Consider the following 27,357-nt stretch of genomic DNA (forward strand, 5'->3'; position numbering starts at 1 on the left):
AACATGAACCAAAATGGTCAGAGTCACTCGAGGACAAATAACTAGCAAAACGTCTAACATGGAGCATTAGAACATGTAACCAAGTTAGATGAACTGTTGTCTTTACATCTGCAAGTTGTCTGCTTTGGTGTTCTTAGAAAAACGTTTGTTCTTCATAGTAATCAGAATGTATTCAGCTTTGCAGTCTGCCCCATTGCAACTCCACTTCAGATATGCAGTCACACACGCCTTGTCCAGCTGCTGCTCTGTGTTTCGAGGGCATCGTAGTTGTATGTTACTCAGCCATCTATTTCCCAGCACTCTTTTCGTGAGTGGTTAGAACTACAGTGCCTCAGAGTGTAATCGTATGTACGTACTGGAATGACAGGGGAAGCAAAATACCATTAAGAAGAGGCACTTTTACGTATGCATAATGCACACAATTAGAGGAAAGCAGTGCTGACACCCATTGTTGTACTCACAGAGGAGATAGCTGATGCTGCTAACTGGTTGCAGCACGCTTACACTAGAGTTTGCAGGTAGTGCTTAGACATGCACAATGACTTTCCAGTGCTGCTGTCAAGTGGCAGCTGAAACTGTCAGTGGCACGAGTTTCTGAGGTTGGGTGAAGTGTCTGTTGGCACTTGTAGTGTTTTGTTTTATAAAGTCATCCATACAGAGTACTTAGGAATTCTCATGAAAAAGCAAGTGTTCTGCAGTTCTAGCTGTCACTGGAGAAGAAAAGACATTAAGGAAATAGGAGCTCTTTGGCAGCCACACAAACATTCTGCACGCAGACAGTTCAGCTCCAAGGAGCGCGTTCAAGGTGAATACAATTTCTATCAGTGACAGTCACCTTGTGCTGCTACAACGGAGTGTTTCTTTGCAAGCCAAGACTGTGGTTGTTTCAAGGCCCCTACTTAAGTGAATACTCTATCCATTGCTCAGGGCCCCAATCAGGGGATTTCTTGCATTTTCTGCAGAAAGATGTGCACGTTTCTGTCTCACGGGAAAGGATCAGAGTGCTGGGATTGCTCTCATTCAGCTGCGAGAGGAGCAGCACTGCTGCAGTCACGAGTGCGTGGCAGCCAGCTCCCTGTGACAGCAGCAGGCAGCACTGACCAGGACCTGTGACTCATGCTGCTAACTACATAAGCATGCTGCTGAGCAGGTAATACCAACGGCTGTAAGAAAGCAAGGGCCCTGTTCTCTCAGCTAGTGGCCTTCCCTTGGTACTGGCTGCAGGTGTTGGTATCAGTAACCTCGTACTGCATTACAGGAATGCTCAGGAGAAATCTGTGCGTTGGCTTCTGGGGACTTCAGCATGAGAGCTGCCGAACTTGCGAGTCACGCTGGACTGACAAAGGAATTTTCCCAGTTTGTGGGTAGGGAAAACTTTGTATATAGTTGCAGGGAAAGTGAGAGGAACCGAATTCATTTCCCATCCAGCAGCCAGGGACAGCAGCAAGCAGCGAGCCTCTTTAACACCCACCATCAGAGCAAACAACGAAGAGTTAGTTCAGACTTGTCACCTCAATGTTAATGCCCCAGTGAAGTCCACAGGGCAAGTTATGCTTTTCTTTATGCCTCACATTGATTGCATCAGACACGTCTGAAGGATATTTTCTTAACCACAGCTATGTGTACATATTCCAACCTGAAGTGATGTTCCAAAATTCAAAAGTATCTGGCAGCAGTATAATCTGCACTCTACTTATTAACAGTACTGTGAAGCCATATCAAGCATGGAAATACAATGGGGTAATAAGTAACAGGTCAGTAAATACATTCAGTTACTATGGTAGCTAGAACATTTCTTGTTTAGCTGTGGGAAATTACAGCATTTACTTGTTTATTAAACTTATTTCTTCCAAAGTTGGAAATTCCTGCAAAAATCCAGTTTGTTTTTCAAGTTACTGTACTGTGGAGTCTCACTTCCACACTAAAGCAAGCGAAGGCCTTCTCTTAATGGACAGTTGTACAGAGCACCTGGATGATGTTAAAGGAGGCCTTAGGAAGCTGAACAGCTGAATGAAACACCTCCAGGTTTTGTTGGTACATCTCCCAAGTACACAGCTGAATGAAGCAAAGTGAGACCAGAATTTTCCTATTCTTTCTTCTCGAGATCTGTGTACTTTCTGTTCCCCTTTGGGGAACTTATATAACCTTGAGTCTCAGTAGCAGCAGGAAGAATCACGCTGCTCTTCTGCTTCCTCAGAGGTACAAGCAAACAGCAGAAGGCATCCATTTGCCATGGACAGGCATTTATACTAGCGTGAGCCTACTGATTACCTGTAGGGTTTTAAAATGTTTTACACTCGGGGAAAAAATGTATTATTTCCACTTTACAAAGAATTTGAGGCAGAGAAACAATGCATCTCTAGAGGCCATGCTCATCAGTACAGTTGACACAAGCAAGAGGAACTTTTTCTTCATCAAATAATTTGCTGCTGCAGGCTGCTGAGGGAACCAAAACAGAAATGGTTTCAAAAGAGGTTTTGACAAATTCATGGAGAATTGGCTATTAAACTTGATGTACCAAATGCAACTTCTGGCCCAGGAGGTCTCAAGTGACAAGTTAAGAAAGCTAGAAAGATTTATTGTGGTAAGGTTACTGTTTCTACTGTTCTTTCCCTGTATTTCTGCTACAATGTATGTGTTTGCACTCATTAACAGTCATTACATGGGAACAAAAAGTAGCTTTAATGAATTAGATTCATGGTCTGCTTATTTTAGTCACAAAATCACACTCAGCTTAAGACCCAGCTTCTTACATAAAGGCTGCTGGATGCGGTGTGCAGAACCCTGTAATGGTGCTGCGCCTGTTTATTAACTGCTCCCTGCAGAGATCGGGGGGAACTGGCTAGAACAGTCAACTGGCTGTTGAAGATGAAGGCTGCTCCTCTTACTTTGACACTGCTTCATTAAGGGATAGGTCAACCTGTTCCCATTTCTCTGCCTGCACCATGAAATCCCTCTGAAAAGTGCTGTATTAATAATGGAAGATTTTATCTGCTGGTTTCTCAGTCTGGTGCTTTTCACTATCTCACAGGGGAAAAGTCTATATTATTGACAGCAGAGAAGAAAAAGATGAACTTTCAATCCAGAGCAAAAATGTTATAACTCACCAGCTCTTTTAATCCTCTTCCTCTCTTTCAGCTGGTAGGGCTTGTGATCGTGTGACAGGGGGATGGCATTCCCATCCTTGTCGCACAGCACGCCTCGCGAATCACCAACGTTGGCCACGGTGAGCTCTTTATCTGACAGCAACGCGATCAAACAAGTTGTACCTGTGGAAAAACAGAAGGGAAAGGGTAGCAAAAACAAATGCATGGGGTATATCTATCTGCAGTTATATAGCAAATTGTCTCCAGTGGCTGCCTGTGGCCATACGGACCAGCAGCAGCACTGGTATCCGACTGAAGCATCTTCTACTCTATCAGTGCCATGAAAGAGGCTGTCATCAAATCTGACAGCTCTCTTCTAAGGACATTTAAGTCTATTAGATTTCCTTTCTTATCACTTGGTATTACCGAGTCATTCCCTGCTCACTCTCTCTCTTATTGTTATTTGGTCAAATTCTTACACTGAGCAGGCACTTATCTCAGCACTTGCTCTGTGTTGCTCCTGCACAGACCGGCAGGTGGGTGAGCGTTGGTGAAGCTGAAAATCTTAAAACTCGTTGGTCTTAGCTAGGAACAAACAATTGGCAGGAAAATGTTCTTTTGATGAATAACGGTGGAGAGAAGCTCAACGGGGAGGAGTGTTTTCTAGTCTCTGAAAGCTGCCTTTTCCTAATGGATGAGAAAAGCAATAAGAGAGAAAAGTGCATATTGGCAGCAGAGCCCACGCGCAGCTTTCATGAACTGAAGCTGCAGCACCTGAATGTACACAAGTAAAACAGATTCTGTCTCCTCACTCCTCCAAGGGCTCTGTCAGGGTTCACATCCCATGGCAGAACTGGCCCCAGAGCTACGGCTCCAGTGGACACCTGGGTGCTGAGGATGAGCTCTGCTGCACAACGCACTGTGTACGCCGCTAGCAGGGAATAAAGCGGCTCAAACTGCTGCTGCTAAGGCAGGCTATACATCTGGAGGATGGTTTATTGGAAAAAGAAAGTGATTTGACGGTTTTAATTACTTTAACCTTTAAGTACACGGAAAAAAAATTAATCATTCACTGACCATAGTATTCAGCAGGCATAGTGCTGTCAGCGAAAGTGGCAGAAAAATATTGGAAAAATGGCTTGTTTTCAAAGTACTGACACTATCGTTTCTATTTTGCTCATTTAATTGATGCAGAGTAGAGTGAAAGTTGACCAGACCCCATTATGAACGTGTCTTTTGGGTGCATTTTCCCCTTGTAGCCGGTGTGATGTGAGCTGTATTACCAAAATCTCCAGCATTAAAAATAAACCCTGCATTGGCTTTGGACCAGATGTCAGAATTTCATTCATGCTTTGGAACAGAAGGATATCAAATAGATTTACATATATATATACACTAATAAACATTTAAAGGGAATATTCCTGACACCTAGATTATATGGCACTCCTGAAACTGTTACAAAACTCTTACAACAGGTACTCTAGTGTCCTTCAGCAGTAAATGGAATTAATTGCCTGTCTGCTTTTTTTCCCTTTTTCATGGTCTAGAGAAGTACACGGTTGAGTTTTCACCTCTGTTGCTAATTTACATCTAATTATTCCTTAAAATGAGGCCCCTACCCTTCTCCCATAACAGAGACTGACAGGAAGAAATGGCACTGGCTGGTGCACAGGTGATAGGCAGCATGCAAACCTTCTAGGCTGTTCTGACAGGGACTAGTTCACTGGCCTGCATGAGCACAAGGAAGGTGGCAGGAATGGATTCCTGCAGATGCACAGCACAAAGGCCTAAGTGATGAGTCCTCAGGCAGCGCAGTGTTCCAGAGCATCACGGCTCCGGGCGTCCTCATCTGACACAGCAGCAGCTTCAGGGAGAACGCCAGCAGCAGAGGTGGCACATCCCGCCAACAGCAGCGCCCTGACTGCTGCTTTTGCTCCTGAGGAGCCTTATTAGGGCTCAGGTCTGTGTTCTGTGCTCTTAAATCTAAATTCTCATAGCTGCATTTTGTGCCTTGCTGTCCAAAAGTAGAATTTAAAACTATGTTTTGCAGTTCCCATGTCAGTAGTTGAATATCCCATGACTGGGATAAATATAATAGCCAGTAATAAACAATTTGTTTTTAGATGCACTATGTTCTGGAGATTTATTTTTAACTTAATGGTCTGTCTTGCACAGCTTTAAACCAAAAATACTTTTTCACAGAACAGGCACATATATATCTCTCATTTTGTGCCGCTGACTGACACATCGCAGGCCTGAATAGATGGAGTTTGCCATTTGTTACTAAAAGAACAGCTAGCTGCACAACTTTGCAGCTCGTGTAACAACACAGCAACCAGTCCACCCACATAACCCAAAGGGCCCTGCCAAACCAGGGGCCTGCTCCAGCGCTGCTTCTCAGTGCAGCTTTCCCCTCTCTAGCTCCTCTCGGACTCCGAGCTCCTCCCTGCAAAGCAGGGAGCGCTCAGATCTCAAGGCCGCGGCGTTCCCTCCGAACAGCCCTGCTCTAAGGCGGGCAGGTGTGGCAGCTGAAGCACCAGCACTGGCTCTGAGTACTCAGTGTGGCACCGCCTGCCCTCAGCAGAGAACAAAGACAAAATAACACAGTGCAGCTGCAGGCTCACACCTTGGTATGGATGACAATCCTTGCCGTGTGTGCTGAGTGGTGTGGGCTTTGTTTATGGCTGCTATTACTCCTGTTACTGCCTCGGATGACAGGGTTCTGCCCAGCAATGTGCCCCTTCAGAGGTTTCACAGCACAGAATCAGCGTTTAAGTGTTGCCCTCTGCCTTCTTTTTGCACAGGGCCACTGGCTGTGGTGGCAGCTCGGCACAAGAGTCATGGACGGTCCAACAGACCCCGCGCTTTGGGGCTAATTAAAGTTGCAAGAGTGAGCGCTAAACAGCTTGTTCTACAAATAAGCTCTGGAATGTATTGGAAAGAGAGCTGCATTATCAAGATGAAAGCAGAAGGAGTACAGGCGAGTAGCAAAACCCGGCTGCCATGGGATGCAGCCGTCTGTCGGGACAGCAGCACCATGGGTTTGTGGGAGGGAGCACCACGTGCAGGTACAGAGAACTACAGGAGAGCACCAATGGGCATTTACACAGAACAGAGTGGAATTCAGCATCTGAGGCCGGCCCATTCTCTACCTGAACACAAAACATTAACTCTGTAAATGGATAAAAGCTCTGCTTCGAGAAGAAAGCTACATCAATGAACGGCTGCCCACTTTGCCTTTATTTATGAAGCTGTTCTTAATGGTTGTTCAAGCAGCATCATGATCACGGTGGAACGCCGCGGCTGGCACCTGCTGAAGGCACTCTGACTCCTTGTCTGGATTTCTGAGAGAAAACGAACAGCCACTTTTGCATTTTTGACTGAAACCCAAACTTAGGAAATGTTCAATGGGGGAAACACACTCATTATTACGACCCCATGTGAAAACGATGACTTCGAATGCAGTCTCCTGGTCGTATGATCTGTGCGTACGAAGGAGAATGAGAATGGAACCAGAAATCATGCCCAGAGTGCTGATGGCACTGACTGATGGCAGGCTGCGTCGGTCCCCGACCTCACCGTGCTGCCTGCCACTGCATGGGAAAGCAAACTTCTCTGACTTTGTTTTCTTCTCCATCTATTTTTATTTCAGTCGTTTAACCTTGTGCGGAGTTAGAAACCACCGCGCGCTTGTCAGTCGCCTCAGATTTAATGCAATTGCACAATGGAAAATTCCCAACAGAAAGGGTCCAAAATGGAGAACACGTGTTATATTGGTCCCTTGGTGCAGCTGCCTGAGTAATGCTCTGTTGAGCAGTTAAAGAAGGAAATCACCAGGAAATTTAAAAGCTGTGGTATAGTGGCTGCAGAGATACACTGGATTTTTGTTGGTTTTTCTCTGAGTCAGGTAAGATTAGTGGTGTTGTATTTTTGTGTCAGCCAAGGTGCCTTATAGAAGTCAGGGCTGCACCAGCTACACTGGTTTTTAGGTACCTGCTTTATCAAAATAAGGAAAAAGAAGTTATATAGAAGTGAGAAAAAAAAGAGGGAAAAAGAATCCATCAGGAGATGGAAGAAAGGAAAAATAAAGGTACAGAAGGAGCTAGAGGCACTACATCTGTAATCAGCAGTAGGAGGATGCCACGAGGCAGCCAGGATGAGCTGCAGGTGATGCACACAAAGGGCACGGAGCCTTTTCAGACCAACACAAGAGAGAAAGCAATTCTGGGGCTTGGGCTAAGAAGGGAATGATAAAGGGCTGAGGCCTGGTGAACAAAGCACTGCCATCACGGGGCCTGGTGAACAAAGCACTGCCATCACAGGGCGTTTGCACGGAGGCAGGGGAGGCTGACAGGAGTGAAACAAGGCAGCAGCACAGCCAGGACTGTGGCTGCCCTGGATGGCAGAAGCTGACTGGCATTCCCCTGCTGTCCCTGTCTCATCCCACTCCATTAGCAGAAGTGCAGTCAATCTCCCAGGCGCTCACCAAGTCCCCACCTTTCTCCTCTGCCCTCTCTGCTGAGTTTTCTTTCTCTCTTCCAGGCACTATCTGATATCTCATAAGAGAGCACGTGAAACCTGGTCCCTTGCTCTTCCTTCTTTTCACACTCTTCTACCTGGAATTCTTCCCCCTTTGTAAAAAGTGACACTGCTCCATGCCCTTACCCCAGGCTCTTAAACTGCCACAGCCCCAGGACAAGAAGCTTCCCCACAGCTCTCCTGAACAACTGCACTTCCTATGGGTGCCTTCCCATCTCCTCCACCACGCTTCTTCCAGTCCTCCTCCATCTCTGTGATCTTTGCACAGTTTCTTTTACAGAGAAAACTGGAAAACTAGACTTCCACGTCCTATGTTTTAGTCATCGCTTCCCCTTTTGCAGAACCTCCCTCCCAATATACATATTGTCATCCAAGTTACTTGTCTGCTGCATTCCCAACCTAGTGACTTAAATTTCTTTTTCCACTGCCACCTCATCCCTAGGCTTCGGCGGCTCTTTCCTTTTGCAACACAAGCTTGCCTTAGTAATGCCCCTTTCTAAAAATAACATCATTAACCTTCATGTGTTTTATGGCCACCACTTCCTTTTCTTTTCCATCCGTAAGCTCACTGAACATGCCGTTCGTAGTCATTGCCTGGGGTGTTCTTTCCCTCCAGCTCTGCTCCATCTTCCCTCCAGCGTAGCCTCTGCCTCAGGCTCACCACTGAAACTGCTTTTGCCAAGATCTTAACAACGTTTTCAAGCTGAAGCACACACAGCCATCTCTTCCCATTCCTCTTATCTGCCTCCGGCACAGCCAGCTCAGTGCTTCTTAGCAGACGAGATACTTCTTCCTTCCTAGTTTTCACCTCTGCTTCTCTAATCACAAACATCTCTCTCCCAGCACGATCTCTGAAGATGCCTTCATCTCTCTTCTCTCGAGTTTGCACAGCTCTGACGGTCTTTGACTCCCTCTCCACAGGCTTTACTCCTACAAAATCTCATCTGCAAACACACACGTCACCAGTGCTTCCATACAGACCTGCTGACCTGCTTCTCAGTCCCAGAGGGGCCCCTCCTCTCAGCTGAAGGCCAGCCCGTTTGCCTTACAGATACTGATCCTGTACCCAGCACCCCATCGGCCAGCACAGCCCTGCTGTGTCCCCCAGCAGAACCACACCCAGAGCTGCCCTGGGCCGCTCAATGAGAGGAGCAAGACACGTGCTGTCGCAGCCACACTGCCCAATGCATCCAGCGTGGGATTGCATGGCATGCTCGGCTTCACCTCCGCTGCACAGGGAAGCAAGAAAATTGGCAGGATAATGACCTCAATAACAGAGACTGTGAGCATTATCTTTGCAGAGGCCAACTCTGCCTCTTAATGTTTGGCCGAAAAGCATTAAACCCCAGAGGGCTAAAAGCTACATTAACTCCCACACAAACAGGGCTTGTGATAGGGACTTTGTATTAAGCTGAAGTGTTCATTATAGAAAATTAGTCTAATCTCATCTCTGGAATTGTCCCCATCTCCTTTTCCTGCAGCTCCCTGCAAGGTGCGCGGGGCCAAGCAGGCTGCACGCCATGCAGGCATGTCAGCAGTTGAATACATTGAGAACAGTTTCATTTTTTTCCAGCTAGAATTCCTTTTGTCCCAAATTCTGTCTTTTGTACCCACTAGAAGCCTTCCGAAGCTTTAAGAAGTTTTGCATCGTGATTGCTTTCTGTGCAGAAGGATGACTGCACTGTCACATACGACTTCTACCAACAATGTCAATTTAAACCAAGGCTGCAGCCTGCCCTTGGGATTCCCTGCATCTGTGTCCCCTACGAATGGTGCTGTTTGCTAACTCTCCTTTCCCAAGTCGTTTAGAAGCTCTTCTACCCGCCGCTAACATTTAACAAAGGCTCTATTTGATCTGCCACACTTCACTGCTGTCAGGACGGACTGGTGCTCTCTGCAGCGAGGTTCAAAGGCAGAACCAGGGAAACGCAGCACTGGAAAGCACGAGGACACAGCGGTGTCTGGGCAGAGCACGTCTACACCAGCAGTACTGGTAAGTCAAATCAAACCTGCCATTAGGGACCAAGCCACGGAAGAAGGCAGAAAAACTAGGAGCAAAATGAAAACCCCGTTTGAAAAAAATTAAAATGAAATTAAAAGCACCCAACAAAATCCTGTGATGTTGCTGGGTTTTTGACCAAAGGATCACGACTGCAGAAGTTCATTCGAACCAAGGGCACTGCCCCGCGTTTTGTGAGCCATAAATACCAGGTGTAAAGCAGCAGCTCTAAGTATGGTACCAGCAGGCAGGCACCAAACACAAGACCTATAGAGGGCAAATTATTCACAAGCAGCAGAAATAGCAGCCACGTTCCAGGAGCAGGACCTGCCTGCTCCAAAATCCCTGCCCAGCTGGTGGCTGCACTGCCCTCGGCTCCAGCCCTCGGGTTTCTGGAGGACAGTGGTGGCACGAGCATCACTCAGGCTGCTGCTCATCTCACTAGGGACTGCTGGAAGTACCTGTCATGCTCTCCAGCTGCCTCCGAGGCTCCTGCATGACAGATCGCTTGCATTAACTCCTAAACAAATAAGAAACTTATTAGTGCACAGAGAGAGCTGTGCCGCAAGGAGGTATTTAGGAGTTATTTATTCTATGCCAAAGGTGCATCTCAAAATCAGAAGTACAAACATGCTCCCTGTCCAAAGGGATTACAGTCTGACTCTGTATTTCACGTGCTGGCAGGAGACTGGGAGTAAGGAGAGGAGGAAGAAAGGGATGGGAGTGATAATGCACCAGAACCACGGGCAGGTCGAGAGGTCTGCGATTCATCTCGAGAGCCCCCCACAAAACCTGCTGATGCAGAATGTACTGAGCTGAGAATGCAGCTTCAACCAAGCTGGTGACTTTTCCCCTCACCCGGTTAATCAAACTCGGAGGCTAATCATCTTCCCGGCCAAGAGTTACCTCCAGCTGTTCTATTTTCCTCCTGCATTCTCTTACACAGAAGCAATTTTCAGCACGCCAAGCTGGTGGACAGACCCAGACAGACACACAGCTTCCAAAGACCACAGCCAGTGGCTGCCCCCTGTGATTGCAGAGCTGCATGGAAAGCATGCAAACGGAGGAAGCAAAAAGCACAGAGATTGCCAAAACTCAGCAACCGCCTCTATTAGGAAGGTGTTACACTTGTTTATGGCCAACTTCTTTACCTTAATGGGTTGTTACAGATTATGGATGGGGTTTTTAAGAGAGCTGTGCTTGAGAACAGAAAGCTTTCTTTTCTTCCTGCTCCCTTCCCCTCCTACATGCAGCCATGTATAATTCAGACACCGGGAAATAATGAAAAAGGCTAACAGTGATTGATTGTGGCGTGCAATGCAGTTGTGCATGCAAAGCAGGGATTAGCACAACCTGAACAATGCTGCAAATAAGAGCCCAAGGACATGACATAAAGATGCAGACAGGAGGGTAAGCGATCTCTTGAAACACAGCAACACCCTCAGACCATAAATCTGTGTGCAGGTGCAAGCGCTTGACATGATTACAATATATTTTCCTCTCAATGATTCTCCCACTAAAATGTTTTCAAAAGAACCTAAATATTAGGGTTTTTTTGCACGTTATACGACAATAGTAGGAGCAATGAGGCTGAAGAGATTCATTTCAACACAGAGATCTTGCAATTGCGAGTGTAATGAAGGGTTTTGCAAAGGTGCAGCTGCTACTGATTTGGCGCTGCTCCGTCCTGCTACAGCAATGCTGTTTGGGTAACGATGCAGGCAAATTTAATAAGGATCTCCAAAGGGTCTGCCAGGCTCATAGGCAGAACAAACGTGGCCTCCGGGCTTCTCTCTCTGCCCCCATCAGCAGGTGACAAAGCTCCGTTAGCTGGATGGCTTTCTTCCAGGGGCCTGCAGCTGATGTCCCCTCTGCACACACTGAATTTCCAGCAAACGGATGTCTTCAAATGCTGTCTCAGATATTTCTTAATCAAGAAATTAAAAAGCAAAAAAAAAAAAAACATAAATCTGCGCAGATGTCTGTCTCACCGTGCAACACATGCATCTGATGTTGAGGAAACACACTGCAGCACCAACAGCAAGCACTTCCAGCAAGAGCGCGTGTCGTCTGAAGCTAAAGGTTTTCGAAAGGAATCTAACACAAACGTACACAAAATGAGCCTCAAACAGGGGTTCTAAATTCTCTACATTTTCTGCATTTTAATTCTTATGTATTCCTTAAGCCCTTCATTAGGCCAAAGATAGAACCAGGGAAGTGATCAGGCTGTGATCAAGCAGTGTCCCTGACAAAGTCCTCGCACAACCTTTGCACTGCTCCTCCGGGCACGGGCTTGAGCTGACTCCATCACAGCTAAGGGGTGAGTTGAGCAAGCACCTGAAAACAAGTGTGTCCATTGAAGATGCTCTCCAGACGTAACTGATAAGCACTCAGAGAAAGGAATTAAACCCAAATGCTCTTTCGATGTAGTTGGCACAGCGAGCCAAGAGTTTCAGTTGTAGCTGTCTGAGTCATTCTTCCTTTCCTTGTGGTTTTTTTTTTGGGCACGGGCAGCAGAAGAATTCAACGCTGACACACGCTCTCCCTACAGCGAAGTCCATCCCCTGCAATTCTACTGCAAGGTTTCAAAGACACTTTGTGAAATGGGAAAAGGAATCGGTCCCTGACATACTGCTATCTACACGGTTCCAAAACCACAAATGACTCTCCTGTTACACTCCTGAATGCCCACACTCTGCAGGGACACACTGGTTTCACCTCTTTTGGTGGAACTTACGTAGTGGTAGAACTAACTCACTGACACAGCCCTGCAGAGCCCCCGGCCCCTGTGTGGCCCAGGGCAGTGCTTGGTACGTGCCCCAACGCCGGCGCTGCGGCTCTGCCCTCCGTCTGCTGGCCGACGACGTTCAGCAGCTGAATGCCTGCTAAAAAATTCATCAGGAAAGGAGGGAAATGTCACATGCAGGCAGGCACTTACCTGTCAAAGTGCTATTTCTGCTCGGAGATTCTGCTGAAAGGTTGTAATTACACGCATTATAAAGAATTATTTTAACTGAAGAAAATAACGCAGCGCGCTCGGGCAGACCTAACTAATGCACCTGTTGTTTACAAATGTTGTCGGTGCTCTAGTAGAACTGGAAAGACCACAGGGCACTGTATGAGCTCGTGTGTAGGAAACGATAGTCACGTGGCTTCAGCTGAATGTACACCAAAATGTAATTTATTTCATGGGTATGCTGACGGAGATGTTTAGGCTCCCAGCTGGAGCTGTCTACTTGCATTTACCTGGGAGTAAAAGCTATTTCATAGTCTATGGAAAAGAGGGGGCACGTTTGGGATATGACTCTTCACATGTGTGCTTAAAATACAGGCATGAATCACCCCAGAACATCCAGTTTCTCTCTGCTCACTATTGAAGAGCTTTAGAAAAATGGCACGAAAATTGATGTCTCTAATGCAAATATCAAAAGCTACAAGGGAGAAATCCCACCTGAGGCGTTGGCCCTGTGGGTTTTGCCAGGGTTATTTGTCCTCTGCTGAGACACAGAGCTCTGGCTCGTGGTGACCAGGGTCAACATGCAGTTTTAATGAGCAAAAAAGTTAAATATGCCGAGGAAAGCACTGAGCATAAGGCAGAGATTATACAGAAGTAATTGTCTGGCTATGAAGGGTAAAAATTATTCTTACTGTCTTATTTGGAGAAGGTTCAGTGCTGAATTTACACTGGCGGCGACTGAAGATTGACAGAATGTTGTTGGTTTAGATCATGTTCTTGAGATTAAATATCCAAAAATCATTGAAAAATGAAACCTGAGCCAGAGAGAAAGCAAACAACAGCAGTGGACTCCCAGCCACAGAGCTTCAGTCTCCATCAAAAGCAAGCCTCTGGCAGAGCAGTAACCATTGCCCTGACAGACTGAGCAATGTTAGTCACACGTCTGCCGTGTCAATGTGTTTGCAACAAATGGGAAAATAAATTCACTGGATTGCTACAACGCTGGCACACAGTGCTCACAACAGCACACAGAAACCCTGTCCCGTTCCATTTCTTGAGATAATGGAAATGCCATTCGTACAACCACCCTTTGCCCGCACATGCCCTTTCTTCAGGAAAAGGCATTGTGTCTGGCATTTCTCTTCCCAGCAGCTTCTTTACCGCTCTCTCTCCTTTGTTGTTCTTGGATATTCTGTGCCATCCAATGCCTTTGCAACAGTTGTGCTTATTGTGCTTAGCGCGCGTCTTTCCTCCCTGCTCTTTAAATCCCTCCTGAAGCGCTGCACGCTCCACCAAGACGCTCAGTCCTTTCTGAAGCTCGGGTCATTCCACGCGTGGCACAGCTGCGTGTCACCGCAGCCGTTCTGGCTGTGTATGGTGAGGTGAGGTGAGGGATGCCTGGCAGCACAGAGCCCTCCACCCCAGGGAGGGCTGTGGCAAGACAGGGCAAGGAATGTTCCTGAGCCCCTGCTCCACTCAGGCCAAGAGCTGAAGCTCCCAGTGAGTCACCACTGCTGAACCTGGGCGCTGCATTTCCCCAGAGACCACTCCCTGTGCAGAAAGGACCGGCCAGACACATGGTGAAAGCACACTCCCAGCATTTTAAGACCTTTCTTTTTTAAAAAAAAAAGGTAGCTACAGCAAACTGAACAGATTTCCTCCTGCATTTTTAATGGCTTACTCCTGTGCATGAGCTGCCTTGCAATAAACATCACAGCAAAGTTAACTTCCTTCAGTTTTGCTGTGATCTAGAGTAATTATGACATTACCCAATAAAGCTCTTTTTCCAGTGGGAAGAAAGGATTTTCTCCAACAAGGTATTAATTATCCCTTTAATAGGGTACATAGCTCACTGCATGTCAGGCTGCGGTCCTGAAGCAAGACTCACAGCCTGAACCCTGCATTCATGCTCGGAACCGCTTCTCACAGCTGCAGCTACAGCAAAAAAAAAATTGGTGTTCTGCGAGGCACGGAAATCCAGGCTGAGTAAGAGGAGTCCATTTCGTTCATTATCAATTCATTACCTGCTAAATCCTGCGGGGATGGAGGAGAGGACAGCGATACACGGCGCGATTCTTAGCGGAGCACAACGTGTGGGCACGTTTGGTGGAGGCAGAGCACAAACCTCACCTCACCCAGAGGCAGGCTGCAATGTGTCCTAGTGCTAATGGACAGATTATCTCAGCGGCAAATGAATTTTGTTGCTAAGATTGGAGTATTCGGGCAATTTGGGACGTGATTTGCCAGCATAAAAATACACTTAAAGAAAATAAACTGCTGTTACGAGCAATTTCACTTACTCAGCGGCACTGAAAGTGGCTTGGAGGAGGAAAATGGGGCCGAAGAACTGAAACCTAAGCTCCTCGTGATCATGAAGGCTGGGACAGCAGGGGCTCCCTTTGGGCAGGCTCCTCCTGCCCTCTGTGGCTCCCTCCTGAGCCCTGAGTCAGCCCCAGCCCCGCAGCAGTGCCACGCTCCATCTCCTTCAGGCTTACCCTAAGCCACAAAACCATGGTGAGGATGCGGTTCCCCAGCACAGGGTGAAGCACAGCACAGCCCTTGGATACTGGCAGCGCAGAGATGAGCTCTGGGTCCCCTCAGGGAGGGTGTGTGGGGCAGCAGCCACCTGCTTTGTGTGAAAACATGGGACACACTGGTAACTACGAGGTAAGGAAGCGTTTTTGGAGCTGACTACTGGCCTCAATCAATACCTCTCACCACAGCTTCATGGCAGGGAAAAATGAAATCCATCTCTTTTGTCACTCAGTAATGAAACTCGATTTCTACAGGACTTTGGCAGAGAGGGGCTATCCATTAAAGAGAAACCTGTGAGTACAACATCAGGAGAGCCTCCTGCAGGCTGCAGCTAACCGGCACACACAGGTTCAATGCCCAAGTGCCTGTCAGTATCCTAAATGTCCACTTGTGCAGAGGAGTCACTGACCAGCTCAGACATTAAGGTGCTGTAAATGGAAGGAATAGGATTAGCAGCCAGTAAAGCCTCGGCAGAGAAAATATTCTTGCACAAAATTAACCCAGCCATAGCTACTCAAGAACGCCACTTTTTAAACGAAGGGATTTAAAGATTACGAGAGGATTTGTATCCATCTGTCACATTTGGCCTGCTTTCATTGTACCGATCTTTCTTAGTCAAACTTCACTAAGAATCTTGTCAGCAGTTGCCTATTTTTAGATGAACTCGCTTCATTTGGTAGTTTCGATCAAATGATTTCCTAACAGGGAAGATTTACAAAAAGGGGCATTAGGATGCCGAGTCCATCAAACCTCCGCTTCATTAATACTTGCATGCTGTGCTACAAAGGCCAAATTAACATGCACAGTTGTACTGTTTTAATCTGGCAAATGGATGTAGCAGAATTTTACACTCACGCACACAAAAATGTATTTGCAGCCTACAAAACGATGCAGTTAGGATACCTAACCAGAAAAATCAGCTTAGACCCATTTTGACAAGTGCTTCTTTCTCTAGAGCACCTGTAAGTACAGCATTTAAGTACAATATCCACCGATTTTCCTTCAAAGAACTCACTGATGGAAGAAAAGAGGGACGGGGAAATGCTCTCCTGAGAAGAAAGGACTTCAGAATCACTTTGGAGATGGCTGAAGCAAAACCCAACCAGGGCTCTGGGTGCCACCACCAGGGCAACGCTGCCCAGAGCCCAGGGCTCATCCCCGCCCTGAGCGACCAGGATGGGTTTTGTTGATGGCTCACATCAGACAAAACTGTGTTTGTCCCTTACACAGTCATCACTTGCAGTTCACTGTTTTGATTTTAAAGATTGCTTTCCTCTTTTTTGTATTTACCGCCAGCAGCTTCTCATTAAATTGACTTTGATACGGAAAAACAGCAACAAGATACATCACCAACACAACTGGTGCGAGACTGAACGGCTCAAGAGCTTGGAATCAGGAACATCTGCTGCAGTGATCTAGAGCAGCACATTCTCTGTGCTCAGATCATGATCAGATCTTCCTTCCAGAGCAGGTAGCACCACTTCTGTTTTTTTATGAACAAGTGCCATGATTAGAATAACGAGCCTCCGCCGTCTCGGTGTTTTAATCTCTAGAGGTATCTCTAGCTGATTAGCAGACTCAAATTCTGGCTTTTAATTTTCAGTGAGTTGCATCCTCTCTTCAGTTTTGAAGTGCTGAGACTTTACTAAAATGCTTACTTACATAGCTTCACATTTCTACACCATTGCTTTATTCTATGATAGAAATCTCCAAATGCACGTTTGGAGTAGTTCAGTCTTTATTTTCTCTGTGCAAACGTGCAGTTTTCAATAAAGGAAAATGCTTTTTCTCCTGACGGGTTGGTAATTTTCTCCACTGTTTTTTTCCTTCTAACAAACTTCAATCAATCAAAATGACTGGAGAGATGAAGTGACCAAATCAGCGTGACAGCAAAGGATCTACACTGTTCATTGGACTGGTAAATTCTCTGCTAAAATATAAGCAGAAGCAACAGAAAGAGACAACTTTAAAAAGCTTATTTTTTAAGCATCATTAAAAACTGAAGATAAGTGATGAAAAATACACCCCGGGCCCTTGTTTTAACTGTGCTGTCCTTCAAGAACTTCTATGACGCACAGCTCCTTAAGCACATGACATGTACAGTCTGCAAAAGGCACTGCAAGTTGCTTGAGAGCTTCTGAGATCAAAGCAGTTTAAGAGAATCAGGCGCGTTTACTGGGTGAGTGTGTGAAAGGAGCTGATGAATTAATAGAGCATTGTAATTGCTTCAAGTCACTAAAGCTCACAGCCCTGCAAGTAGCCAGAACAGACACCCTGCACAAGGCATTTCAAGCTGCTTGAGCATTTGAGATCAAAGATATTGAGCGGGAGTCTGAGCAGGAGACTGACGGAAGTTGCTGAGTATCCAAGCGTTCTGAGTATTTCAGCACTACATCGTAAGCACAAGGCAACACGAGAAAGTAATACAAGCTTGTCGGCGCCCGCCTTCCCAAGGCTGAAGGCTGAGAAGTCAGGGGATGATGTGCATGGCAGATATGGGAGGCTATTTTGGAAGATCAGCAAAAACCATCCGAAAGCATCTGTTATTTTTCCTCTGTAACCGTAAAGAAGACCTGGCATCAGGACAGCTGATCCCAAAGCTGAAGGATCCAAAAGCTAGGAGACTTCTAACTACTTTCAAACTAAATGATAGTAAAAAGTATTAGCTATAATTACAAACCTCCTGAAATCTAGACCGTCACGACACAATCATCAGAACCCTGTAACTGCACTGATGAAATCCCTCGGACATTTTACCAGTTACCTATTTTTGTCTATCTGCATCCATCATGTCACATTTAAAAATCAGATTGTGACCACCCAGTTCACCCTTAGCTCAGCGAGCTCAAAAACACGTTAGTTGTGAAGAAGAATCCAGCAACGTGCCAGACATCCCTTTGACAAAACCACCTGAACAGGCTTCACGATCCCTCCAAAGACTGGAAGTGGGCAACTTGTTTTCAGTAAAACGTGACTTAGAAAGAAGTAAAGCTATACCTGCTTCATCGTAGGATACAGTCAATTTTTCCAGCATTTCTCGATCAATCGATAAAATCTGCTGTTCCAGGATGGTTTGATAAGACATCACACTGTTCTCCTTGTCCTTCTCGTAGTCTTGAAGATGCTGTTTCAGGACCTCGGGCAGGCGGGACTTCACATACTCTGCTGCCGACTATGCAGAAAAGAAATAAGGGTTTAATCAGCACTGCTTCTTTTGAAAAGCTTCATGTATGTTCACAGCATTATTATTAGCACTGTTCTCAATTAAAGCACTATCAAATTGAATAATCCACACAACAGAATACTCTTAATACTACCAACTCCATAGTGCTAAAACCAACAGGTTGTTTCTCTGCCAAAATTACCCTGCCTGCCCAGAACTCCCATGGATGCGGGGACATCACAGAACAAATTCCTCTGAGCAAAAGCACAATCCTACTCTCCAGCAGGACGCACAAGTGATGGCTTCTCCATCAACCAACGTGCTGCATTGATCGTCCATTGGAGCTGCTCCATGAATAGCAAATTGTGAGACACAGAGTAACTCAAAAGGTATAATCTTGGCCTCGTGCATTTCCTGGGATACCACAGTACCTACACTTCTTCATCATAAACATATTTTGAAAACATAACTACAGCATACGACGCTTTTATTTTTTAAGTACCAAGTGAGTGAATGGAATCTCTTCACCTGCTATTGTTACATGACCAGGTTTGGACAGGGACACGGCAGCTGTATTACACATCCACAGGACATTCTTAATCAGTCACGCACGCAAAAAATTAAGACCGTAAGAAAACAGAAATTAACACAAGGTGGCATGGTTGTACCAGCGTTACAGAGCGACACGCAGAATACGTACAGGGCAGTAAATGAGAAGAGCATCTGGCTCTGGACAGGTGCCCACCTGCCAGCATCGCTGCTGCAGCCGGAGCAGCTGCCCCGTGTGGGACGAGGCGGTGGCAGCTCACTGAGCCCTGCAGGACAGGCTGCTCTCGTGCAGGCAGGGTGGCACGTTGGCCTCCTGCTACTGAAGCACAACCACCTCTCTCCTGTGGGCACTGCACTCCCGTGGGAATAGCAAGCCCCTCTTTCTGGCACGGCGGTTCGGTTTGATTTCTTTTCTTTCCATCACTGACACAAACACAGCTAGAAAAGAAACGCGTAGCAAGGGCTGCTGTCCCGTGCTCCAGCTTTCCAGCCAGCCTCAGGGTAGAAGAGAAAAATGATAAACACGACATTGCTTCGGGCCTGGGACTGACCACAGCTTACCCCTGCTCAGCAGCATGCTCTCCTGGGTTTATATTTAGTTTTCCAAAGTCAATTGCTGATTAAATTACAGCCTTAAAATATCACTGAAGTTGTGTTCAATTTATCTGCAAGCCGAGCTATGCGAGACGAATGGAATCACTCTACAAAAACCCAGCGACCTCTCCACACGAGTACAACGTATTTAGCGTTACAGTTTAATAGCTGCTTTCTTCCAAGGGAAGGCCAAAAGACACACAGTACGCTAATTATTTACTCCACATTCGGGCATTTATATTTAACGTTTGCTTTGAGAAGAGGTTTCCCTCTGCAGGGGGTATTTTTGTGCTCTCCCACTGCAGCAATTCCAAAGAGCGGAAAGCAGAAGAGTTTAGACACATTCATTTTCTGCAATATGTCCTGCACCATCTGAGCAAATACATGCACGCCGGCGGCTGTAAACGCTATCACTCCTGACCCAGAGACCTCACGACCCACACAAAAGCCCAGAGACGGGTGGATGGGAGCAGATGGGAACACAACTGGGACCCAGGGTGCTGGTCATCTGGGGGCTGCCCCACCGATGCACCCACAGCACAGGGCCACCTTCATCTCCCACATCAGGACACCCACAATCCGTGGAGAAATGCTGCCCAAGAGCCTTTTCCTGAGACACTCATGTACCTGGAGCTCCTCCTGCCATGCTTCAGGGGATGCTGTTGCACTGAGTGCTTGAAGTCCTTCCCAGCAGCACGCCTGACCTAGAAGGGATACGTGTGCACAAGGGCTAGACGTTTCCAAACATATGTGCAGCAATTATTTTCCTGCTGAAGCGTTACTCTGACAAGCAGGACGCAGCCAGCTCGGAGCTCAGGGCCGCAGGTAGCTGGCCCGGCCCCCAGCCCCGAAGGATGGCAAGCACATGGGGCTGAGACCGACCTGAATGTGGATTTGAAAAGAATTCTCAATAAATGTTGAGATGTCTGCCTCCCATGGCGCAGCTAGATACTGAGCTGCAAAGTAATGACAAAATGGATACGAACTCCTTGGCATTTATACCACCGATTGCCTTTAAGGTATTGCATTCTACAGTAGCAATCTATTATCTTATGCACCTACCTACAGTGAAATAACTCGAGAATATGTCATAGAGTCACAGAATCACTAATGCTGGAAAAGACTTGCAGAGCTGATTCACTAAAAGTCATTTTTTTTTTCTCTATTTACCAAAAAAACAACCCTACACGTAAATCACACCAGGAAATGCTGAAATCCCTCACTGTGTCTCATTCTGAACCTCCAAAGCACCCATCACCCTTCAGTAACTCCCAAATTTGCCAACATTAGTAATCGATGGGAAATGCTTATTCCACCAAAGCAAACACTTGATCCCATGCATTTCTGCCACCTGAAGTGTGTCCTCAGTGGATGAGCAGCTGCCCTGTACGTCCCACAAAGCTGTGTCGGTGGCCAAACAGCAACTGGGGTCGTGTGGCCGGAGGGTCTGTGACCATGGGCACATCTGTGGGCACACAGGAGGAGACCAGAGGGCTCCAGCATCAAATGTGATGATGGAGAGAGCAAGTGCTAAGCAGGCCCACAGCCCTGTGAGAAAGGAGTGCTGCAGAAAGCAGTGTGGGAAGATGAGCACAACTGCACATACAGCAGCTAGAGCAGCCAAGGAGTCGGAAGAGCTGCGAGCCACAACACAGGTCTCCAATGCAAAGAATGGAAGATGAGGACTTCCTTGCCTGGGACCTGTGCTCCTCGTTGGCTGCAGTGATTTACAGGGACAGGAGGGAAACTACAGATCTCTGACCTTAATACTCTTGAGACAGTTTGTCCTGTGATGCTTGCTGCTGCAAGCATCCAGAGACCAGAGGAAAATACAGATCCATTTTGGAGAGCAGTACTGCTGGCATAGCATGTATGCTGAAGGATTAAAAACAAAATCAAGATTCTTCCGGCACATCTTTCTGCCTCTTCTTGTCACCGCGCTTCCCTCTCCTTGAAGGACACAGGGTCACTACTACACGCTCCAGAGACGACACACTGGGAGCTGCTGGGCAAGGGCAGAGTTGCCATTACGGAAAAGGGGCACGTTGCTCAACTCCTGGTTCACCTGAGGGAAAGCATTTTGAGAAGGAAGCACATGCACAGTCAGAATGTAACAATGAGCACGGAAACAAGTGGAGACTGGAGTAAAAAATGCCTTAAAGCTAGCAAAGGTGGCAAGAAAAGTTTCTGCAAGTCCATTTGTAATAAGAAAAAGACAGGCAAACGTTGGTCTACAGCTCAGCAGAGTAGAAAAGCTTTTGACAGATGATGCCATAAAAGCTGAAGTGTTTGCAGTCTCATTTTGGCTACAGTATGACTGCCTTTACCTTCGTGCATTTAAGTGGCAATTTATATCAGAGGAAGGTAACCAAAATCTCAAGACAGAATAGGGAAAGAATACGTTAGGAAGTATTTGTAAAGATCAGGGTTTTCCAGGTGGCTGGGCCAGATGAAATCAGTTCAGCTGTAGGTAGCTGGCTGAAACAATTTCCTTAACAACTTCTGTCTTTGAAAACTCACAGAGGACAGCGAGATACTATTTGGAAAGGGCAAACGCAGGGGCTACTTTTGAAATAGTATAAAGGAAGAGAAGTGGAATTACAGAGTAGGCAGTTTAACTTCGGTGCCTGAAAATGGAATAAAAGATCAAATGATCTCTATTATGTGAAAGCAGCAAGAACTGTACGGCACAGCCAGCAAAGTGCTTCTCTCAGGGTGTGCAGGACGCAGTAACTGGTTCCCATCAGCTGCAGGCTGGGGAGCAGCTCAAGGACTCCAGCAGAGGTGCTGCTGGGAACGTGCCATGATCCCACTGGAGATTTCACCTTCCACATTTTAGACTAGGACTCCTTAGCATGGATACTTTTCTACACGCTTTTCTGGGCTTATATCTTAAAACTAAACAAAGATATAAACAAAACCCCCAAAAATCTACCATCCCACAATTCATTACACAATGAACAGAGCCCTTAGCTTGCTAGATATCTTACAATAGGACGATAAAAAAATGGGGCTGTGGACAAGAAATGTATTCCAGTCCATTAGTGATTTTTTTTGGCAGCAGTTTCCTGCTCATTTCAAAAAACTACACTACAAAAATACATTTTAAATAAATGTTTATATATATAAACCCAGATTGCTAGGATAAAGAAACAACGCCTCGAGTAACTAAAGGCCCCCAAGTCAATCTACCTGCGTGTACCGCCCTCTGGCACAGAGCAGCCCCTGCTGCCAGGGCCAGCCAGGATTGCTCCACCAGCACATTCCTCGTGCCGTGCTCAAGCACATTTCTTCCCACTTTACTGTAGTTACAAATCAAGTTACACCTTTAAGAGGTGTTTCTTGACATCTCAACGCTCTATTGGGTGCTGACTGTCCGATGAAGATGGTTACAGGGCACTCTTTGGATCCCTGCCTTGACGAGAGCTTCACTCAGGCTGATGCTGCTCCTTCATCAGCAGGAGCCACAAATAACTCCCCTGAAGTCAGTGGAATTTTGCTATGGCAAGCCCCTTGGACAAAGGACGTGAGTCTATGAATAGTTTTCAGAAGGAAAACATGACAGCAAAACATAATCTACTCTCAAGAGGATAACAAGGTCTACAAATGGCACTGGGATGAACGTTTTGCCCTCTACAGCAAGGAACTACTTAAAGAACAAACAAGTCAAAATAAACTCATTGGCAGAGTTTTCCCATACAAACTCTCGGTGTGCTTAGCCTCCTTTATCTACTCTACCAACAATTCACTATTGATCAGTAAGCATCCTAGGAAAGCCAAACCTAGAGTTTAAACGAGGCTGGCAGCAAAAGCACGACACTGGAAATGTTTGCAGGACTCGGGAATACTCTCTCAGGACTTTCAACAGCACTGAGAACACCACTGGTATTTTGCAATGCATGCACAATTTATTTCCATAGCAGGAAAAATATTAGCCTCACAAACATCTTTAGTCAATCAGAGGCTGTATAATCATGAGAAAATTAACCTGATTCCAAGGAGATGTATAAAGTTCAAATTAGTATTCACACTGGATTGTCAGAGATATATTTAATCTATAATTACAGTAATCCACAGCTGCTTCGACTGTAGAAAATAATGAATTGCCCAGTGAGAACTGGTGCCCGTGAAACGGAAAGCAAAGGCCATCTGTCGTGGAGCTTCCTCTGATTTTGTGCTTTGAGCACAGAGAGCTTCATCTCCTTTGACACAGCCTATATGTGATTTATGGCTTCAAGCCCTCCACGCAGCCATAGCACCAAACAGAAGGAATAAAAATAAAAATGATAAATGATGATGATGTATGGCTTTCCATTATGTATTTGAGTTTCTTCCCTAAGACGGCACTTGTCACTCACTTCTTAAATAGACTTATTTAAATGTCCTGGAATGAGAAGCAAGTCAGTCAACAACATTTGTAATGTAAAAATTACACGTTGTGCTTTGCCTCCCACTCCCCCCACCATTAGTCACATAAGAATGCGTTCCCTTACGCTGAGCACGCACTTGAATGCCGGCATGGGGCTCGTTATTCTAGGACACGGATCAGAAGAGGTGAGAGTAAAGGCAAAACCATCATTTTCCATCTTCCACTTAGGGAAGGGACAGCAAAACACTTGAATAATTCATTTCTGAATAAATAATTTAATTAAAATTACCCCAAAGTGCTGCATAGGATATAGCCAAGCAGTCACTCATTCTACAGTCAAGGGAAGAAACTTAAGTGCAGAGACTGACCTGTCAGAGATGACACTGTAATTGGCAGAGCTACAAGGGCTGCTTCGGAATCTGGACATCTAATTAAAAGATTAATTCTATCAAATCAAGAGGGAGCGTTATGATTATCTCGCCTGACATCTTGAAGCAGAAGGACCACAGGACTTCCTTCCCATTGCCTGAAGAGGCCAGTTAGAAAAATTTTCTACTCTGAAACAGAGACAGAGAATCTTCTATTGCCCTTGGAAGTTAATTATCCTTACTGTTAGAGGATAATTTCACATACCAAAGAAAATGTTCACATTATTTCCAGTCTGAAGCTACTATTATCTATGACTTTCCAACACTGAATCAAGTAAAACGTCTGCTCACCTACCTTCCCTTTTCTCATGTAAATACAAGCAAATTGATCAAATCGCCCCATTATCTTCTCATTGATAACCTTAAATAGATGGAGCTCACTGAATGGCACATTATTAGTTGTCAAGTTACTGCCCAGGCTTCCTAATCTTTTCCAGCACTCCCAGCTCCCCTCCGTTAGCTGCAGTTCCCCAGCTCTGCCCTCAGTGGTTCTGCTGCAACCTCGGACCACGCCACGCCGCAGTGTGATACCAAACCACCCCTCCACCACCCATGTGCAGAACATTTCTTGCTCTCCATTGCCATGAGATCTCCTCCTCGATGCAGGGAGCCCCTCAGCCTTCTGCTATATTAGCTCTAAGGCCTTACAGCCCACTGTACTGAAATGCACGCTCTGGGCAGGCTTTCACCAAGCAAATGTATCCAATTAGTCTGGATTTTCAGCTGACCTTCATTATTTATCACTTCCCTATCTCTGATGCAATTACTACATCCCAATTGTACATGAGCCAGGAGGGCGTTCCTTATGAATCTACCTACTCAACAATGTCTGCACGTGATTTTCATGAAGCCCCTCATGTAACCTGAGTTTAATCCCATTAATACATGCTGTGTTGATCTGAAAGTATTCAAAGCAGCAAATACATCAAGTCAGAATCCATGTTCTTCTTGTATGTTTTGGTTAACCATCGCTATAACCATTATGATCAATGAACACAATGAGATATCACCATGGAGGGGAATTCTGTGCCTGAGGAAATGAAGCACGTGCTGCTTAATGGAGCAGGGCGATGGCACAGAGCAACCTCAGCAGCTACAGAGATTCAGGCTGAGGGGCAGCGGCTGCTCCTCCTCCACCTGAGGGGACCCCGACACAAATCCCATGAAGCTCAGCGAAACCGGGATGGTTTTGCCCAAAGACAACAAAGTCCAGGGAGACCTTACCTGTGTGCACAAATACAAACGATGGTGCCGAATTCCCCTCAGCTGTGCACAGGGAACGGCCAAGAGGCAATGGGCACGAACCGAGCTACAGAAATTGTACCTAACTGCAAGAAACACCAGGCTGCTGCCAGCCTCGGCCCCTTTGCCAGGTTGTGAAACCTCCTCTGGTAACTCAGGGCTGGGCTCCACCCAGGTTTATTCCGGGTCTTTAGGCACCAGACAAAAAAAAAAAAAAAAAGGTTCAGTAAATACATTAAGAGTAATGAGAATAAGCAAAGTTACTACCCTAATAAAAGCAAATGCATTAGCGCTTAAATTGCACACGCACAGATACAAATTCTGAATCCTAATTGTGCTGGGAAGCCAATTATTATTCATGTTCTTTTTAGGAGAAGAATTAAGATTAGTAGGTAAATTAAACCGAAAATTACCACAGACAAAGCTGTAATTTTATAATACTCGGGGTAGTTTTAACTAATAAGAAACTGAAGCTCATTGCAAAGATGATGTATTTCAAAGGTCCTGGAAGGCACACAAAAAGACAAACGATAATTACGACTTTCATGTCCACTTGGCTGTAAGAGGCATTACTGCTTGGCACACGAGACTAATATCTCTACTTACCAACAGGCGTTATTTAGCTAATGGAACAAAGACAGAATGCTTGAATTAATTATTAAAAATGAAGTACGAATGTCAAGGTTTAACCCAAATCTGCTGATAATGGCTATCAGTACTAACGTAGAAGTAACCAAATATTGAATTAGGAAACAGTTAAAAAAAAAAAAAAAAAAAGGTTTAAAAGGGCATGAAAATACTTGTCCACCACCACTTCACACTGCAGAGAAATGTGGGTCCCGAACGACAAGTTATGGTCAGAGGGTCAGAAGCGATTGCCGAATATAAACGTCGACACTGCATGTGCTGAAGAGCTGCCAGAAGGAGTTTCATCCAGCAAGGAAAAGCTGAAACATCTTCTTACGTTACTACCATCAAATCTAAGCGGATCAATTGTTTTTTTTTTTATGTTGGCGTAAAAACCAGAAGCAACAGAAACGGAGAGGTGACGCTGAAAATAATGGCTGAAATATCATTAAAACAACTAACTTTACAGGAGTATTGAACTGCTAGGCAGCAAACGCTGCTTGGATACAGAAGAATACTGCATTTTGTGTTTCAAGTTCAACAAAGAAGGAAAAAAAAACCCAACAGTTTTGCAAAACAAATGCAAATTTGTGCAACCCCTGAGAAAATGATGTTTAAGGCTTGGTAACTGCTCCCTTGCACCAATACAGCTATTCAAATGCCTTACAACTACTCCAGAGGATTTCTACAGGTATTTCTGTGCAGATTTGCAAATGGCAGCAGGATATAAGAAGGCTTACAAAGAATCAGGTTTTTACCAAAAGCTTTCCATTCCGTTACTTGCACTTAGTGCAAAGTGTATTTACTGCCTATTAGGCACAATTAAATAGCAAGAAGCTTTCTTTTTTTGTTTGACGTTGTTCTCCCTCTCCAAGCAAAGGGAGAGTGAGGGCACTGGAATATTTCAGTCTAAATGGTCTCTCCTGATTTAAAGGCATCACTTTCTGCCAAGCAGAAATCATCCCAGGAATTAGAAAGATTCAGCCTGGGCTGAAACACTCTTAGAATTAGTTCATTACGCAGGAGACTGAGAAGATTCTATTTTTACTTATCCTTTTAGCAAAATCCAACCATCTGGTCTGAAATTTATTATCTATTTGAGATTCTTACTCTAAAAAAAATAAGTAAAAAAAACAGTCAGCGCAATTCAATTGAACTACAGAACAAAATTAAGGAACAAAATGTTGTTTTTCCCACTGTAGAAGTCACATTTGGGACTCCCCTCCTCAACCAGCTTCGTTTTGGCAGTACCTCAGTCCCCCTGAGCAGG

At 45.6% G+C, this 27,357-nt stretch overlaps 1 protein-coding gene across 3 annotated transcripts in view; it reads right to left on the minus strand.

The window, feature by feature from the left end:
* The window catches only part of PPM1L (protein phosphatase, Mg2+/Mn2+ dependent 1L), a 91,709-nt gene that overhangs the window by 10,027 nt on the left and 54,325 nt on the right, over positions 1–27,357 (minus strand). For all 3 annotated transcript variants that reach the window (XM_021393963.1, XM_021393965.1, XM_021393964.1), the window contains exons 2-3: positions 18,113–18,287; positions 3,108–3,269 (exon numbers count right to left, since the gene is read on the minus strand). In XM_021393963.1, the coding sequence (XP_021249638.1) occupies positions 3,108–3,269; positions 18,113–18,287 (337 nt within the window). The remainder of the gene's footprint in view (positions 1–3,107; positions 3,270–18,112; positions 18,288–27,357) is intronic.

The sequence above is a fragment of the Numida meleagris genome, chromosome 4, assembly GCF_002078875.1.
Source record: "Numida meleagris isolate 19003 breed g44 Domestic line chromosome 4, NumMel1.0, whole genome shotgun sequence".
Taxonomy (NCBI): domain Eukaryota; kingdom Metazoa; phylum Chordata; class Aves; order Galliformes; family Numididae; genus Numida; species Numida meleagris.